At 42.5% G+C, this 18,011-nt stretch overlaps 1 protein-coding gene across 1 annotated transcript in view; it reads left to right on the forward strand.

The window, feature by feature from the left end:
• Positions 1 to 10,317, forward strand: part of LOC118389032 (ubiquitin-associated protein 1-like) — a 35,638-nt gene extending 25,321 nt beyond the window's left edge. Inside the window, exons 4-7 of the mRNA XM_035778725.2 lie at positions 1,404 to 2,180; positions 2,361 to 2,513; positions 6,981 to 7,082; positions 7,425 to 10,317. Coding sequence (XP_035634618.1) covers positions 1,404 to 2,180; positions 2,361 to 2,513; positions 6,981 to 7,082; positions 7,425 to 7,565 — 1,173 coding nt within the window. The 3' untranslated portion in view covers positions 7,566 to 10,317. The remainder of the gene's footprint in view (positions 1 to 1,403; positions 2,181 to 2,360; positions 2,514 to 6,980; positions 7,083 to 7,424) is intronic.
• The last annotated feature ends 7,694 nt before the right edge of the window (positions 10,318 to 18,011 follow it).

The following is an 18,011-nucleotide window of genomic DNA, read 5'->3' on the forward strand; positions in this document are numbered from 1 at the left end:
AACGTAGTACGTTCAGGTGTTTGGAAATTGCTCCCAAGCATGAACCAGGTTTGTGGAGGTCTTGGCTGATTTCTTTTGGTTTTCCCATGATGTCAAGCAGAGGCATCGAGTCTGAAGGTATGCCTTGAAATCCATCCACAAGTACACCTCCAATTGATTCAAATGACGTCAATTAGCCTATCAGAAGCTTCTAAAGCCATGACATTTTCTGGACTTTTCCAAGCTGTTTAAAGGCACTGTCAACTTAGTGTATGTGAACTTCAGACCAACTGGAATTGTGATACAGTGAACTATAAGTGAAATAATCTGTCTGTAAACAATTTTTGGAAAAATGACTTGTCATGCACAAAGTAGATGTCCTAACTGACTTGCCAAAACTATAGTTTGTTTACAAGAAATTTGTGGAGTGGTTGTAAAACGAGTTTGTGACTCCAACCTAAGACCTAAGTGTATGTAAACTTCTGACTTCAACTGTACATACTGTGTCCATAAAATGTATATAGTATCTTTTACAATAGTTATCGTTTTGTTTGTTTTTAGTCCCATAATTCAGCTACCTTCAACCCCTCCCATCTATCTCTGAACCCCATCCAGTTTTAAATTTGCCATATATTTTTCAATTATGCTGTCGTGTTTCACAAAAGTTCTGAACCTTTCTTTTCTCATAGTTTCTACAGATTGTAAATTAAAGAAACATTTCTAAGAGTATTATTTATCAATTGACTGACTTTTCAGATCACGCAGCAATAGTTTTGAAAAGTTTAAATGAGAAAGAAATGCAAACTTTGTGAGGTGGAATTGAGGTACGGTAATGGTAGTACTGTTGCAATGCTTAACCATCTGAAAGGGATGCACTGTGAGACCCAAACCATTGCTGACAGCCGTGCAGCTGCATTGTGAATTCTATTGTTTTAACGGAAAACCGATAAACAAATGTCAGTTTAAACATGAAGACATTTTCACACTTGTCACAAACCAGACGGCACAAATTTGACAGATAGCCAGGGGCACACTCCAACACTCAGACATAATTTACAAACTAAGTGTTTGGTGAGTCTGCCAGATCAGAAGCAGTAGATGACCAGGGATGTTCTCTTGATAAGTGTGTGAGTTGGACCATTTTCCTGTGTCAGGGAAAATCTATGGAGTAAAAAGTACATTGTTTTCTTTAGGAATGTAGTGAAGTAGAAGTTCACAAAAATATAAATGGTAAAGCACAGATACCCCAATAACTACTTTAGTAAAGATACTTTAAAGTACTACTTAAGTACTTTACACCACTGCTCATGACTTGACCAGATTCAGCTGGATTGATTAATCTCCATTCCTTTAATCCCATGTCTGCTGCTGCTCACTAACTAGTCCCGGTGGTTCTCTCTTCCCCTCTTCTCTGGGCACTGCAGTATGATTTCTCCCTGGAGAGGCGGAGCGTGCGCTGGGGGGCGGAGCTGGCTGAGGCCCGGGCTGCAGAGGTGGCCAGGGCGGAGCTAGAGAGCAGGGAGCACTCGCCCCCTGCCCAGGACCCTGACGGGGGATCGGCCTGCGGGGGGAAGAGACCATGCCCTGCCGAGGAGCAGGACGCTCTCCCACCCGCAATGAACCCGCTGATGGCCAGCTTGCGCCACAATGCTATTCTCACCCCTCTGCCTGCCCCAGCCAGGCAGACTGCTCCCAGCATCCCGACCCCACAGTACCTTAACCTGGCTGACTTTGAGCGCGAGGAGGACCCCTTCGACAAGCTGGAGCTCAAGACACTGGACGATAGGGAGGAGCTTCGCAACATCCTCCAGAGCCAGCCCCAGCCACGGACTCCATCCCCGCCTGAGGCACCCCAACTCAGGCCAGCATCTCGAGGCAGCACCCCTCCACCCCAGCTCCCCGCCACCAGCCTTCCAGCCAAAACGGTCTTTGCCCACAAACCCAACGGGCTTGTGGTGCTACAGGACATGGACAGGGCCGGGGATCTGGCTCGCGGACAGACAATGGACCCTGACCGTCCCTGCAACATCCGCTCGCTGACCTTCCCCAAGTTGTCAGACCCCGGGGACTCACCTTTTGACTCCTACTCTCTGGCCCCTGTACCACGTAGCCTACCCAACGGCAGCCCACCGGCACCCCAGCAGAAGAGAGAGGAGCCACCCAGTCATACCCAACAAACCCAAAATGGGGCACCAAAGCAGGTGAGCTTTGCACACGCACACATATGCCTTGCTTACTTTCAATTACTGAATGTTTTGCTTAATTCTCTGAAACTTCTCAAAGGCTTTGAGGTTTTATGAACAAGAGGAAGATGTGTGTATATATATATATTTTTTACCCTTCTACAGATATGACTCTACAAAAACTCTCTCCCTCCATAGATAAATGCAGGTCCTCCCCCTCTCCCGTGCAGCGGGGCACTGCTCAGCCTGTCCCCCAGTGAACGGCAATGTGTGGAGACCATAGTGTCCATGGGCTACTCTTACGAAGGGGTCCTGCGGGCCATGCAGAGGCGAGGCCAGAACGTGGAGCAGGTGCGCCCCTCCGATCTCCCTCCTCCAGGCCACAGCAGCCTAAGCTCATTTCTCCATAGAGATCTATTATAAAGAAATGTTATATTTGATTCTGAAGTCACTCATTCACTGCCCATTGCCCCCATGGTTGACTCTGAAATCATCAGGTGCCTGCGTTATGTGATTGTGTGTGTTCACAACATGTGGCTTTAAAGTCCACCAGGCAACAAAATGGGGATGGTGGTTGTGAATAAATCTATTTGAATTTACGTAGCATTTTTTGTCTCGACACCATCCACCACCATGGTTTAATGCCACCCTCAACACTATGATGGCATCAGACACAACAGACATGTTAGGGGCTTGTTAATGGTAAATAAACATTAGCTAATGATGTGGTGATATGCAGTGGATGTTTATGGTAGCTTTCCTGCTAGCTTTATTTGGATACCCATCTTCAAGCATCACTCGGGCGGGGGGGGGACCACAATTATTGTTATTTGTGGTCAAACATGTTGAGGTAATTTAGTGAAGGAAGGAGAATGTGCACTTTAAAAAAAAAAATTTACAGTACCTGGGGGATCGTGATGTGAAAATATATTTTTTTAAATTACATTTGGGAGGTTGTTTAAATGTATTATTTTTTTACCTGGAGTTATGATGGCTAGGTGGGACAAGCACGTTTCAGTCACATACAGTACCTTCAGAAAGTATTCATACCCCTTGATTTATTCCACATTTTGTTGTTACAGCCTGAATTCAAAATGGATTAAAGATGCACTATGCAGAAATTGCTCCGCCATTTCCTGGTTGCTAAAATTCTAATAGTTTGCCTAATTTCGGTTTGTGACAAAAACAGTAAGTATAGTGTAGAAAATAATTGTACAGTCTAAACCAGTGTAAAATATTGTATTTTCAGCTGTTTGGACCTGATGTTCAAGACCGGAAGTAAAAGATGCAAAAACAAAACTTAACAGGAAGCATAGCACACATGCAACAGATTTACTGCTTCTTAGACTTGAGGATAACCGATGCGAATCAAATCAATTTTATATTGGTCACATATTTAACAGATGTTATTGCGGGTGTTAGCGAAATACTTTCCGGCTGTAATAAAATAGCACAAAAAAAACGTGTTTGAGCAAATAATTCAAACAATAACACCCATTATTATCTATCGTGTTGCCTAGTCACTACATACCTACCTTTTTTTATGTACGTACAGTGCCTTTAGAAAGTATTCATACTCCTTGACTTATTACACATTTTGTTGTTACAGCCTGAATTCCAAATGGCTTAAAAGGATTCACACATTACCCCATAATGACAGTGCAAATGTGTTTTGGGATTTTTTTGCAAGTGTATTGAAAATGAAATACAGAAATCTAATTTACATAAGTATTCACATCTCTGAGTCAATACTTTGAAGAAGCATCTTCGGCGGTGATAACCGCTTTGAGTCATCTTGGGTATAGCTATTACATTACTTAGCAAGTTACTTAGTCAATCCGGTTATGGGGAGAGTCAAGTCCAGCAGTTTTACTCACTGCAGGGGATTCAATCTCTTCAATTGAAAAAGCATCTGTCAGCTGTGAGAAGCGGAAAGAACTTGACTATTCCAAAGCAATGAGCCTTGACAACATTCCTGACAGATTTAAGGGATGCTACAGTAATTATCTCACCCCCTGAGTAACTCACATTTTGTAAATCTGTCTAGTGAACTAGAACTTGCAAGGGTCATTCTTCTGTATAAAAAAGGGAGTAAGTTAGGCTGATTTAGTTTCTATGATCGGTCTCAATCCTGTGTATTTTATCGAAGTTCATGGAAAAGATTGAGTCATATTTCCTTACAATACCTACTATATGAGCTCCAATCTGGCTTCAGGAAATCCCATTCCACCGACACTTGCCTACTATACAGTGCATCCGGAAAGTATTCAGACACCTTGACTTTATCCACACTTTTCTACATTACAAACGTATTCTGAAATATATAAAAAAATATATATATAATCTCATGCTACACACAATACCGCATAACGACAAAGCGAAAACAGATTTTTTTTGAAATATTTGAAAATGTAAAAAAAACGTATTTACATAATTATTCAGACCCTTTCAGACCCAAAGGAATTGTCCGTAGAGCGGCACAGACCTGGGGAAGGGTAGCAAAAATGTTCAATTGCATTGAAGGTCCCCAAGAACGCAGTGCCTCCATCATTCTTAAATGGAAGAAGTTTGGAATCACCAAGACTCTTCCAAGAGCTGGCCGCCCAGCCAAACTGAGCAATTGGGGGAGAAGGGCCTTGGTCAGGGAGGTGACCAAGAACCCGATGGTCACTTTGACAGAGCTCCTCTGGAGAATTTTCCAGAAGGAGAATCTCCACAATCATCGCTGCAGCACTCCAATCAGGCCTTTATGGTAGAGTGGCTAGAAGGAAGCCACTCCTCAGTAAAATGCATATGACAGACCACTTGGAGTTTGCCAAAAGGCAGGTAAAGACTATCAGACCATGATCAACAAGATTCTCTGGTCTGATGAAACCAAGATTGAACTCTTTGGCCTGAATGCCAAGCGTCACGTCTGGAGGAAACCAAGCACCATCCCTACGGTGAAGCATGATGGTGGCAGCGTCATGCTGTGGGGACTGGGAGACTAGTCAGGATTGAGGGAAAGATGAACAGCGCAACGTACAGAGATCCTTGATGAAAACCTGCTCCAGGGGGCCCAGGACTTCGAATCGGGGCGATGGTTCCAACAGTACAACGACCCTAAGCACACAGCCAAGACAACGCAGGAGTGGCTTTGAATGCCTCAGATGGCTCAAAGTGGAGGAGAGAGTCTCTCAAATTAAATTGTCTGTACTTAAGATTATCCACAGTATGGTACCTATAACTACTTTAACTTGGTTTGGGATAACCGTAACTATTCCACTAAAAAGAGTGTAACTGACGTTATTTTTACATTTTAATAATAGTATGGGGAATTCAACTTTTTATACTCTGCTGTTTTTTCGGAATAGTCTTCCAAAGAATTTGAGATGTATAACCCCCATATGCACTTTCAAGTACACTGAAGAAATTGCTAAATAGTAGCATGTCTCAAAAGTGAGTCATAAGATTTCTAGTACGTGGGTGAGAAAAATGCCTGGGATAAAAAATAAAAAGTGTACCCCTTGTGGTTCTGAGGACAGAGTATGGGAAACCCTGCAATAGCATGATGCTGCCACCACCATGCTTCATAATAGGGATGGTGTTAGATGGGTGATGAGCTGTGCCTGGTTTTGTCCAGACATAGCGCTTTACATTTAGGCCAAAGAGTAAAATGTTGGTCTCATCAGACCACAATCTTTTGCCTTATGCTCAGAGTCTTCCATGTGCCTTTTTGCAAACTCCAGACGTGCTGTCATATGACTTTTTCTCAGGAGTGGCCACTCCCATAAAGCCCAGATTGGTGAAGTGCTGTGGAGACTATCGTTCTTCTGGCAGGTTCTCACATCTCAGCCAAGGAACTCTGTCGTTCTGTCAGTGGTCATTGAGTTTTTGGTCACCTCGCTGACCAAGCTCCTCCTTGCACGGTTTCTCAGTTTGGTCGGAAGGCCAGCTCTTGGCAGAGTCTGGGTAGTTCCATATTTTTTACCATTTCCAAATGGAGACCACTAAAACTTTCAACACTCAATTGTTTTATACCATTCCTCAAATATGCCTCATCACAATAATATCTCGAATATGTATGGACTTGGTATAGTTTCTGCTCTGACATGCACTGTCAAATGTGGGACCTTAAATAGACAGGTGTTTTTTTTCTAAATCATGTCCAAAGAATTGAATTGGCCACAGGTGGATTCCAATCAAGTTGTAGTGACGTCTCAAGGATCATCAAATGAAATTGGATGCACCTGAGCTCAATTTGGAGCATCATAGCAAAGGGGTTTGAATACTTATTTAAATGACATTTCTGTATTTCATTTTCACTCATTTAGCAAACATTTCTCAATATGTTTTCACTTTGTCATTACGGGATATTGTGTGTGTAGATGGGTGAGGGGGAAAAATCTATTTAGATATTTAGGCTGTAAAACAACCATGTGAAATAAGTCAAGGGGTGTGAATACTTTCTGAAGGCACTGTATCTTAGAAATATTATAACTTTGTTCTGTGCTTCTCTGAGCATGCACTTCGTAGCCTATAGGTTATGGATAATTTCATTGAGACCACACTAAATAGCCTATAGGCGCACTTGTATTGCGCACCCAGCGGCGAATCAGAGATGAGGGGTGGCATCAGGCACACATCTATATAGCCTAATAAGCAACTAATTCTAAAACAGAAATTTAATCAATTACAAAATACAAGACCCTCCCCCATTTTCCTTCAGGTAACCATTCTGTAAATGTTGATTCAGTCCCTTAGCTAGCAGATAAAGTCTGGGCTTACACAGGAAGCCCACACCTAAAGAGCAACAATATCTGTCATCCTGTGACCCAGGTGCTGGAGTACCTGTTTACTCACGCGCGTCTTTGTGAGCGGGGATTTGATCCTAGTGCCATAGAGGAGTGCTTAGATATGTTCCAGAACTCTGAAGAGAAGGTGAGTCCACCCACAGTCTCACTCACTCAATCACTCTCTCACACACACAGAGATGTGCATGTTTATACAGATGCACTCAACATGCAGAAACAAAGATGCTAATAGCCAGCTATCAACTCTTATCTGTGATGTGTTTGAACACAAATGTCGATTGGCCTAAGGTTGGATTCACTTCCAGTTTTCCCTGAACTTGGATACACCAAGCATCTACTGCTCTCCTCCAACATTCTTCTGAAATGTTGTTAACAATCTTTGTTTATTTGATTTTTCAGTTAAATTGTACATAAATAGTCCGTAACAAGAATTCCCAATTACAATGCATATTTTTCATGATTTCCTCAGGCCTTGGAGTTCCTATCGCTGATGACGCGGTTCTGTGAGATGGGCTTTGAGAAGGACACCATCAAGGAGGTGCTGCTGCTGCACAACAACGACCAGGACAAGGCTCTGGAGGACCTCATGTCCCATGCCTCAGCCAGTTGAGCCCCCCAACCATCCACCCTCCAGCCCCAGGCTTGCTTCCTCCCAGTACCAACCGCCCCTCCACCCCTAAACACACACAGTCCCCATGCCCCAACCTAGATACAGCACAGAGGGGAGAACTCCCACCCCACCCAATGTCGCTATGACGTCCGTTCATGACCCCACTCTGGCCCACTCACACACAGTGACTCCAAAAGAGAGACTCCAAGAAATATAGTGAACACGTACACTTCCATAAGTGAGAAATAAGACCTTGTGTTCCTAGAGTTTGGGGCAGTGGGCAAATGGACACAAATGAGCACCTGTGAATTGAGGGGGTTAGTTAGTTTATGCTGACCACATGCCCGTTTTACCTTGTCTGTCGATCACTGTGTGTATGTGTGCGCCATGGTGGTTTGAAGGAGGCTTGAACTTCCCATAGGAGCATATAGAGGTGACCCGATGCTGGACAGCACTTTGGCGGTGTGCAGTGACTCTGTGGGTGAGACTTGGAGGGGACAAAGGACCAATGGACCCAGAACTGTGAGGAACCACTAGCCAGGCTCTACTTTCTACAGATTAACAGTGAACACTGACACTCCCAGCTAACTAAGCTGCCATCATCTGCTATTTAGAGCAGGCCTACAAAATGGTGGAGGGGAGGGGATGCCAAGCGGCCCATGTGTGACTTACTGACCGACCGGCGGCAGAACCTAAAAACGCAAGTGCGCATCATCGCAGAAAAGAGAACTGACTCCAAGAAGTGCCCTATTCCTGCAACTGGCTTTCACAGATCTCATCTTTTCTATGCTGTTACTTTGCTTGTTCATTTGTCTCTGTTAGAAAGGACACACATTCATTTGATTTTTTTTCTTGGTGTCCTTTTTTTTTTAGATTCTCTTTCTTTGCTTTCTGTTTTAGGAAGTGCATTAACAGTAGTTAACTGTTCCTACTACCTGTTGGCTCCTCCTGCACTGGAACAGACTGCAAGGCCAGTGGAGAAGAGATTGTCAATTATTTTGCAGGAAATATAAAACATGTCCAAACGCATACAAGCACCCAATGGCACAGAGATGTGACAAACTGCACAGACACACACACCAACATTAGATATTGACTTATTTAAAAAGTACAGTGATATTTAATAATGAGATCAATATGAAGAAAAAATTCTAAGCAAGCAAAATTATGGTGCTTTGAAGCGGTCCCTATTGGGGTCAGTAGACTGGACAGAGAGACGAGAGAAATTGAAATGCTAGTTTTAGGTTGTTCTGCAACCAAAACTTTTGTGCAATAGATGTTTTATGCACCTTTTTCAGACCCAGTGTACTTTTGGCATCCCTGAGCAATGGGCAAATCCCAAAATGACGGATGGCCTTTGCTGGAGACACGCTCACTGGAGGAGGAAATCGGTAGAAGAAAATATTTGATTTGGTTGTTTGCGGTCATTACTTCCCTCATTTATCGGAGTTCCTGTTTCACTATCAACTATGAGTAGTGTTTGTCTGACTCGTCACACATTCATGCTGGTCTGAATGTGTTTTGCCTCCCCCATGTGTCATGCATAGGAATCTTCCAAGAACAGGTCAGAAGATTAAACATCTTACCAGTTAGATATGAACCAAATTCATCATGGTGATATTTTATGTTCTAATTGTACTTCATTGTAGCTATGTTTTCACCTTGCATCGACCCTTTTGACTACTGATCTGTGTGTATGAGTCTACAGGTATTTTTGAAGTGCCATGATGATGATGCTCTCCATTTCATGTGTGATTCTTGCGCAGAAAAGTATCTCTGCCCTTTCCCAACCGAGCAGCCAGTCGATCCACGCTTCAAGATTACTTTTTGAAGACGACAAAGGATTTCTTTAAAATACAACAGTCTTGATCGTGCTCTGGTAATCAAGGGGAGATCTCTTTTATAGAATTCAACAGTCTTGATCTCCTCTGTTAATCATGGGGAGATCTCTTTAGAATGCATTTTAGATCTTTGGGTAATCAAGTGGATCTTGTGGCATTATGAGATGGACTGAAAAGCAGTACATAGGAACGCGACTGAAAATTGGCACTTCGCTCAGATCTAGTTCTGCCATCAAGACGTGAACGAACAATTGTTACAGGTTGACAAAAATCACATCGGCCTATTATAAGAAGAATCTGGTATTGAGGACATATGTAGAGTTTAATCTTTCTATTGATTGTATGTTGCCAATACATATATGACTGTGTGTGCCCCTTAACCCAGAAGGATCCACTTGCCTGCGGATACTAAAACACCCCAGGTCTCATTATGCGTTATTAGACTGTGAGCATAGCGTCTAAACGCCAGGCCACCTCCAGACTTTGCTCTGAACTAAAGGTGAACTTCAGCCTCCTGATAACTTGTACATTTCCTTTAGAACATGACATCCTCCTTTGGGGAGGGGGGCACAAGAAGCCAAGCCACATAGAACACGTTGGTGGTTGAGAGAACAATAAGTGCTAGCCTTCTTTTCTTTTTTTCATTGTGGACATGATTGGGTCTAATCCTAACTTTTTTTTGTTTACAGTTTTTTTTGTGAGTCAATGAGAGACTTGGGAAGGGCTGGTCTGATATGACGATTCTGGAGTTTGATGTCTTAATGATATGTGGTGTTCCTGGTAGCTCCTGAAAGTTTTTATGTAAAGAAATAATAATAATAATAATCTGTAACCTCCTGAATCATTTGGCAGTTCTTCAATGTGATTAAACATGCACATCTTTTCAATGGTGTGGCTGTTACTATTGATAAGGTGGGTGTCTTGGTGTTTTTTATCAATTGTTATTGGAATTCTAGCTATGGTATGTTTTTCACTTGGTTTGTACAGCAGCACAATGGTTTGGTAGCAATTGTTAAACACATCAACAACCATGCAAAGAGATGATTGTTCCCCTGAGCATTGTGGGTAAAGGTGAGAAACTTCCAGTGGGGTGGTCGGAAAAAAAGAAAAAATAATTGGTGCCTTTTATTTTTGCTGCCTGAGTCAAAGCAGATGGGCTGTTCTGTTCATGTTCTATTACTAACTTTGACATCAGAGCCTGACCTGTACTGTTATATGCCCACTTCCATTTTGGAACCCTTTGAAACTGCCAGTGTGAAAAATGCCTTTTTGTCTTCACGCAGATCTCAAAGAGCTGTATAGGTGGAAGCAATATGATTGAAGCTCAGCTGCCTATTGAGGGGCTGCATAGAGCAATAACCACACTGCTTACCAGTGGTGGAAAAAGTACTCCATTGCTTTACTTAAATAAAAGTAAAGAAACCTTAATGGGAAAAAATACATAAATACTACTTGAGTAAAAGTATCTGGTTTAAAATGTACTTAAGTACAGTGGTGGGAAAAGTACTCCATTTTCATACTTGAGTAAAAATGCTATACATCAAATTCTTTGCATTAAGCAAACCAGATAGCACAATGTTCTTGTTTACTTCTTTTTTAAGGACAGCCAGGCCAGGGGCAAACTCCAACACTCCACATTTGCAAACGCAGTATTTGTGTTCAGTGAGTCTACCAGATCAGAGGCAGTAGGGGTGACAAAGCGTTATATTGATAGGTGCATAAATTGGACCATATTGCTGTTCTGCCTGAGCATTTGAAATGTAACAATTACTTTTGGGTGTCAGAGAAAAAGTGCAGGTTAGTGTTTTTCATCATGAATCTTGTGGAGGCAGCTCTGCAGATTGGTCACTATCTGTCACAGCCACAAAGTCATAAAATCTGAAAACCTAACCTTATCCACACTGCTGACCCTAACCTTAAATTAAGACCAAAAAGCACATTTTTTTGTTTTCCTGAATATTTACAATATAGACAATTTTTGACATTGCAACTGGCCTATCTAAGGGGACATTTCTCAGTTCTGCCTCCAGGACAATACTCATGACAAATGTCAACCTGATGGAAAATGTATGGTAGTAAAAAGTATATATTTTCTTTAGGAATGTTGTGGAGTAAAAAAATATATAAATGGTAAAGCACACAACGACTTAAGTAGTACTTAAAAGTATGTTTACTTGGTTACTTTACACCACTGCTGCTTACACCTACTACTACTTAAGAAACCAGTCTTCTAGGACCTGTGAACACCACAAGTAGCCTGGCCTCAAATCTGTTTGTGCACTTGGCTGCAAAACTCCAATGTTTGTCCATATGCTCTCGGAGCGTTCAGAGCGCACACTGGATGCTCTGGCGGAGGAGTAGGGTTGATTCGAGCTTTCTGACCTCAACGGCAGTCAAGCGCCCAAGCTAAACTTGCTAATGTTGGGTAGCTTGCTAGTTACTTTCAGACACAAATGAGAGAACACCTCACTCCGATCATTTTACCCAGCCTAGCAGAGTTGGCTATACTGTTTATCTCGAGGGTTAATAAGTAACTGTGTTATTGGCAACAACTTCAGTTTTTGAGCCAATGTTTACTGTCATAACAACTTGGTGCTAGGTTCGTAATTTCAATTATTCTGCGCTATGGCACTCAAACTAGAGTGGTATACTACGATTGAAGCTAGATCTAATCCGGCTTTTATAAAGCTAGCTAACTTGGGTAACCGCTAGTGGGCGCTATGGATCACCACTTCTTGAGGAAGACTAGTCAAAACGCGTTGCAGTTGTGCATCTTGATGTTCTCTGCTGACTGCTCCGACATCTATTCCTTTGTAAATATATTCTGTTAATAGTTAACTAAAAGTTTTCATTTTAACGTACCGGCTGCCTACTCCTCATCTCCTCACCTGCCATTTAGGGGCCTCCCACTTCCTTCTTCTGACATGTATAGTTAAAACGTGTCTGTCTGGTGTTTACAATAATACTGCCAGAGCCAATAATACTTGTTTGAAAAAAACTATGTTATGCCTAACTGTTATTTTGATCACAGGCATATAGCCTAGGCAGGCTACGGCTGGGGAACTCTAGGAACTGTGTTATGAACAAAAATATGAACGCAATCATTTCAAAGAGTTTACTGAGTTCAGTTCATATAAGGAAATCAGTAAATTGGGAGAAATTCACTAGGCCCTAATATCCTGTATGTATTACACATGACTACCTTAAAAAAGGTCAATCAGAAAACCAGTCAGTATGTGGAGTGACCATTTGGCTCATTCAGCGCGACACATAGAGTTGCATAGAGCTGTTCAGGCTGTTGATTGTGGCCTTTTGGAGCGTCGTCCCACTCCTCTTCAATGGCTGTGCAAAGTTGCTGGATATTTGCGGGAACTGGAACATTCTGTTGTACACGTTGATCCAGAGCATTCCAAATATGCTCAATGGGTGACATGTCTGGTGAGTATGCAGGCCATGAAAAAAATGTTCAGCTTCCAGGAATTGTGTACAGATCCTCACGACATGGGGCTGTGCATTATCATACTTTAATATCAGGTGATGGCAGCGGATGAATGGCACGACAATGGGCAATGGATCTCATCACGGTATCTCTGGGCATTCAAATAGCCATCGATAAAATGCAATTGTGTTTGTTGTCCATAGCTTATACCTGCCCATACCATAACCCCACCGCCACTATGGTGCAATCTGTTCACAATGTTGACATCAGAAAACCGCTTGCCCATTTGATGCCATACAGTCTTGTCTGCCATTTGCCCGGTAGAGTTGAAACCGGTATTCATCTGTGAAGAGCACACTTCTCCAGTGTGCCAGTGGCCATAAAAGGTGAGCATTTGTCCACTAAAATCGGTTACAACACCAAACTGCAGTCAAGTCAAGATCCTGGTAAGGACGATGAGCACGCAGATGAACTTCCCTGAGAGGGTTTCTGACAGTTTTCAGAAATGATTCTGTTGTGCAAACCCACAGTTTCATCAGCTGTCCAGGTGGCTGGTCTTAGACGATCCCACAGGTGAAGAAGCCGGATGTAGAGGTCTTGGGCTGGAGTGGTTGCATGTGGTCTTCGGTTGTGAGGCCGGTTGGACGTACTGCCAAATTCACTAAAACATTGGAGGCGGCTTATGGTAGAGACATGAACATTCAATTCTTTGGCAACAGCCCTGGTGGATATTCCTACAGTCAGCATGCCAAATGCACCCTCCATAAACTTGAGATATCCATGTCATTTTGTTGTGTGACACAACTACAATTTTAGAGTGGCCTTTTATTGTCCCCAGCACAAGGGGCACCTGTGTAATGATCATGCTGTTTAATCAGCTTATTGATATGCCACACCTGTCAGGTGGATGGATATTCTTGAAAAGGAGAAATGCTCACTAAAATGGGTGGAAGCAAATTTGTGCCAAACATTTTGAGAGAAGCTTTTTGTGGGTATGGAACATTTCTGGGATCTTGTATTTCAGCTCATGAAACCTGGGACCAACATTTTACACATTGCCTTTATATTTTTGTTCAGTGTAGAAAGAATGAGACTAGCTAAATTCTTCATAAACTGCTAGCATGTATTAGCTGCAACTGTCGGCACGTGAGCTAACAACTGTTTAGAGCAGGCTGGTACAGTGGCTCCCTTAGAACATAAGGTGAGACAAGGAACATACAACAATAATTCACTAGGACTACATAGAGAACATAACAAATGCAACTATTTTATGGATTCTCGTGACAATTAAGTGAGTGGCGTCAGTTCAGCTAAACCTAGGGTATGGCAAAGTGGGATGGGTGTTATTTTATTTGGGGGTGGGGTGTTGAGGCTCATTTATTGCATTTCTACACAATTTCAAAACTCTAAAATGGTATTTGGAGAAAAGACATCAAGCACTACTCAACCTCATAAATTGCGTAATTTACTTGTGGAACGGCACATACTGTATGGTGCAACAGGAAATAGATGCATAATACTTGATATCAAGTCATAAGGCTGCATTGGAGACCCGTCATTCAGGGCAGGTGGGGCAGAACCCCACCTCTTTTGAGCCCCATTTAGCTAGCCCCACCTATTTTTTGTTGCCTGTTTTGCATATATTCATATCTGTTTGCAAACAATGTAAAACAGAATATAAATAAAGTGTTAATAAAGCTGCATACAATCATGGTCACTCTTTGGCTTTCTTAAGGCAGCTCCAAAATGTAGACGTTTCAGTTTGGCTCAGTGCTTTCTGCAGTGGAGGGGCAAGTCAGCCGAAAATACAGAGAGTAGGGGTTGGTAATCTACTCTAGTTGCGTCGTGATTAGCTCAGTGTACTGTCACTCATGGGGACACTATGTCACTGCAAGATCTACAGGGAGAGCTAGAAAGTTGAAGCCCTCTTGGGTGCTGCCATAGATTTACATTAGAAGTGCCCATCCAAGAAGGCTCAAGTTCATTGGCCACAGATAAAATGACGTTATATCTACCGGTAGCTTTGATTGGACTGATCATATCAACGTCATACTTTAAAAATCTTAGCTAGTAAACTATACAAGCAGCCATCATCATGAATCACGTCGACATTCTTACTGGCAAATCCTTGCCATTCACGAAAATATAAATGTAATACATCAAAATAAAGATCTCTAGAGATCAGTGTCCCACCCGCGGGACGGTTGAGCTAATATGCGCTAATGCGATTAGCATGAGGTTGTAAGTAACAAGACCATTTGCCAGGACATAGACATATCTGATATTGGCAGAAAGCTTAAATTCTTGTTAATCTAACTGCACTGTCCAATTTACCGTAGCTATTACAGTGAAACAATTCCATGCTATTGTTTGAGGAGAGTGCAGAGTTATGAACTTAAAGTTATTAATAAACCAATTAGGCACATTTGGGCAGTCTTGATACAATATTTTGAACATAAATGCAATGGTTCATTGGATCAGTCTAAAAATGTACACATGCACTGCTGCCATCTAGTGGCCAATGTCTAAATTGTGCCTGGGTTGGAATAATATATTATGGCCTTTCTCTTGCATTTCAAAGATGGTCCAAAAAAATACAAAAAATATTTTTTTCTTTGTATTATCTTTTACCAGATCTAATGTGTTATTCTCCTACATTAATTTCACATTTCCACAAACTTCAAAATGTATCAAGAATATGCATATCCTTGCTACAGGTCCTGAGCTACAGGCAGTTAGAAATGTCATTTCAGGCAAAAATGTAAAAAAGGTGCGGATACTTAATTAAGAGGTATTAAATAAATGTGGTTTCTACTGACAATTGTACTAACTATGGCATAAAGGAAAGAGGAGCGGATAAGAGGCAATCCGTAATTTCGATTCAGACATTTAAGCAAGTCAGGCATGTCAGCTATGTTTTTAAAAAGCCTCAGTAAATGAGGCTGAATGAACTGTTTCGTTGCCAAATAAGTCTCCACTGATAGCCAGGTGTAGCAGTGGTAAGGATTCACTCCATGGTGCTGAAAAGAAAGGTCTGCTGTTGGGACATCTTTATGTAGGCCCTAACAGTTTGTGGGCACCGTTTACAGTGGTGGAAAAAGTACTGAATTGTCATACTTGAGTAAAAGTAAAGATACCTTTCCCAAGTCACCCAGTAAAATTATTTGGTTTTAAATATACAGTGCCTTTGGAAAGTATTCATTTTTCCACATTTTGTTACGTTACAGCCTTTTTCTAAAATGGAATAAATTGATTTTATTCCTCAATCTACACACAATACCCCATAATGACAAAGCAAAAACAGGTTTTTGAAATGTTTGCTACATTTTAAATTAAAAAAATACATTTACATAAGTATTCAGTACATTGTTGAATTACCTTTGGCAGCGATTACAGCCTCGAGTTTTCTAGGGTAGGACGCTACCTGCTTGGCACACCTGTATTTGGGGAGTTTCTCCCATTCTCTGCAGATACTCTCAAGCTCTGTCAGGTTGGATGGGGAGCGTTGCTGCACAGGTTTTCAGGTTTCCCCAAAGATTTTCAATCAGGTTCAAGTCCGGGCTCTGGCTGGGCCACTCAAAGACATTTAGAGACTTGTCCCAAAGCTGAGTGCTTAGGGTCATTGTCCTGTTGGTAGGTATACCTTAAATCAAATTGTATTTGTCACATGCACCGAATACAACAGGTCACCTTACAGTGAAATACTTACTTACATGCCCTTAACCAACAATGTAGTTTTACGAAAAATACCTTAATTTATTTTTTAAAGTAACAAATAATTAAAGTGCAGTAGTGAAATAACAATAGCGAGGCTATATACAGGGGGTACCGGTACAGAGTCAATGTGCCGGGGCAGCGATTAGTTGAGGTGATATGTAGGTAGAGTTATTAAAGTGACTATGCATAGATAAGAGAGTAGCAGCAGTGTAAAAAAAGGGGGGAAATGCAAATAGCCTGGGTAGCCATTTGATTAGATGTTCAGGAGTATTATGGCTTGGGGGTAGAAGCTGTTTAGAAGTCTCTTGGACCTAGACTTGGCGCTTCGGTACCACTTGCCGTGCGGTAGCAGAAAGAACAGTCTATGACTAGGGTGGCTGGAGTCTTTGACAATTTTTAGGGCCTGACGCAACCTGGTATAGGGGTCCTGGATGGCAGGAAGCTTGGACCCAGTGATGTACTGGGCCGTACACACTATCCTCTGTAGTGCCCTGTGATGCGACCAGTCTGGATGCTCTCGATGGTGCAGCTGTAGAACCTTTTGAGGATCTGAGGACCTATGCCAAATCTTTTCAGCCTCCTGAGGGGGAATAGGCTTTGTTGTGCCCTCTTCACGGCTGTCTTGGACCATGTTAGTTTGTTGGTGATGTGGACATCAAGGAACTGTAAGCTCTCAACCTGCTTCACTATAGCCCTGTGCTTGGTCCTCCTTTTCCTGTAGTCCACAATCATCTCCTGTGTCTTGATCATGTTGAAAAAGAGGTTGTTGTCCTGGCACCAAACGACCAGGTCTCTGACCTCCTCCCTATAGGCCGTCTTGTCGTTGTCGGTGATCAGGCCTATGACTGTTGTGTCATCGGAAAACTTAATGGTGTTGGAGTCATGTCTGGCCATGCAGTCATGAATGAACAGGGAGTACAGGAGGGGACTGAGCATGCACCCTTGAGGGGACCCCGTGTTGAGGATCAGTGTGTAGGATGTGTTGTTACCTAACCTTACCACCTGGGGGCGGTCTGTCAGGAAGTTCAGGATCCAGTTGCAGAGGGAGGTGTTTAGTCCTAGGGTCCTAAGCTTAGTGATGAGCTTGGTGGTGGCAGCATCATGCTGTGGGGATGTACCTTCACCCAAGTCTGAGGTCATGAGCGCTCTGGAGCAGGTTTTCATCAAGGATTTCTCTGTACTATGCTCCGTTCATCTTTTCCTTGATCCTGACTTGTCTCTCAGTCCCTGCCGCTGAAAAACATCCCCACAGCATGATGCTGCCACCACCATGCTTCACTGTAGGGATGGTGCCAGGTTTCCTACAGACATGACGTTTGGCATTCAGGCCAAAGAGTTCAATATTGTTTTCATCAGACGAGAGAATCTTGTGTCTCTTGTCATGTTGTGTGTTTTGTCCTATATTTTTAATCCCAGCCCCCATCCCCACAGGAGACATTTTGGTAGGCT

The sequence above is a fragment of the Oncorhynchus keta genome, chromosome 10, assembly GCF_023373465.1.
Source record: "Oncorhynchus keta strain PuntledgeMale-10-30-2019 chromosome 10, Oket_V2, whole genome shotgun sequence".
Taxonomy (NCBI): Eukaryota; Metazoa; Chordata; class Actinopteri; order Salmoniformes; family Salmonidae; genus Oncorhynchus; species Oncorhynchus keta.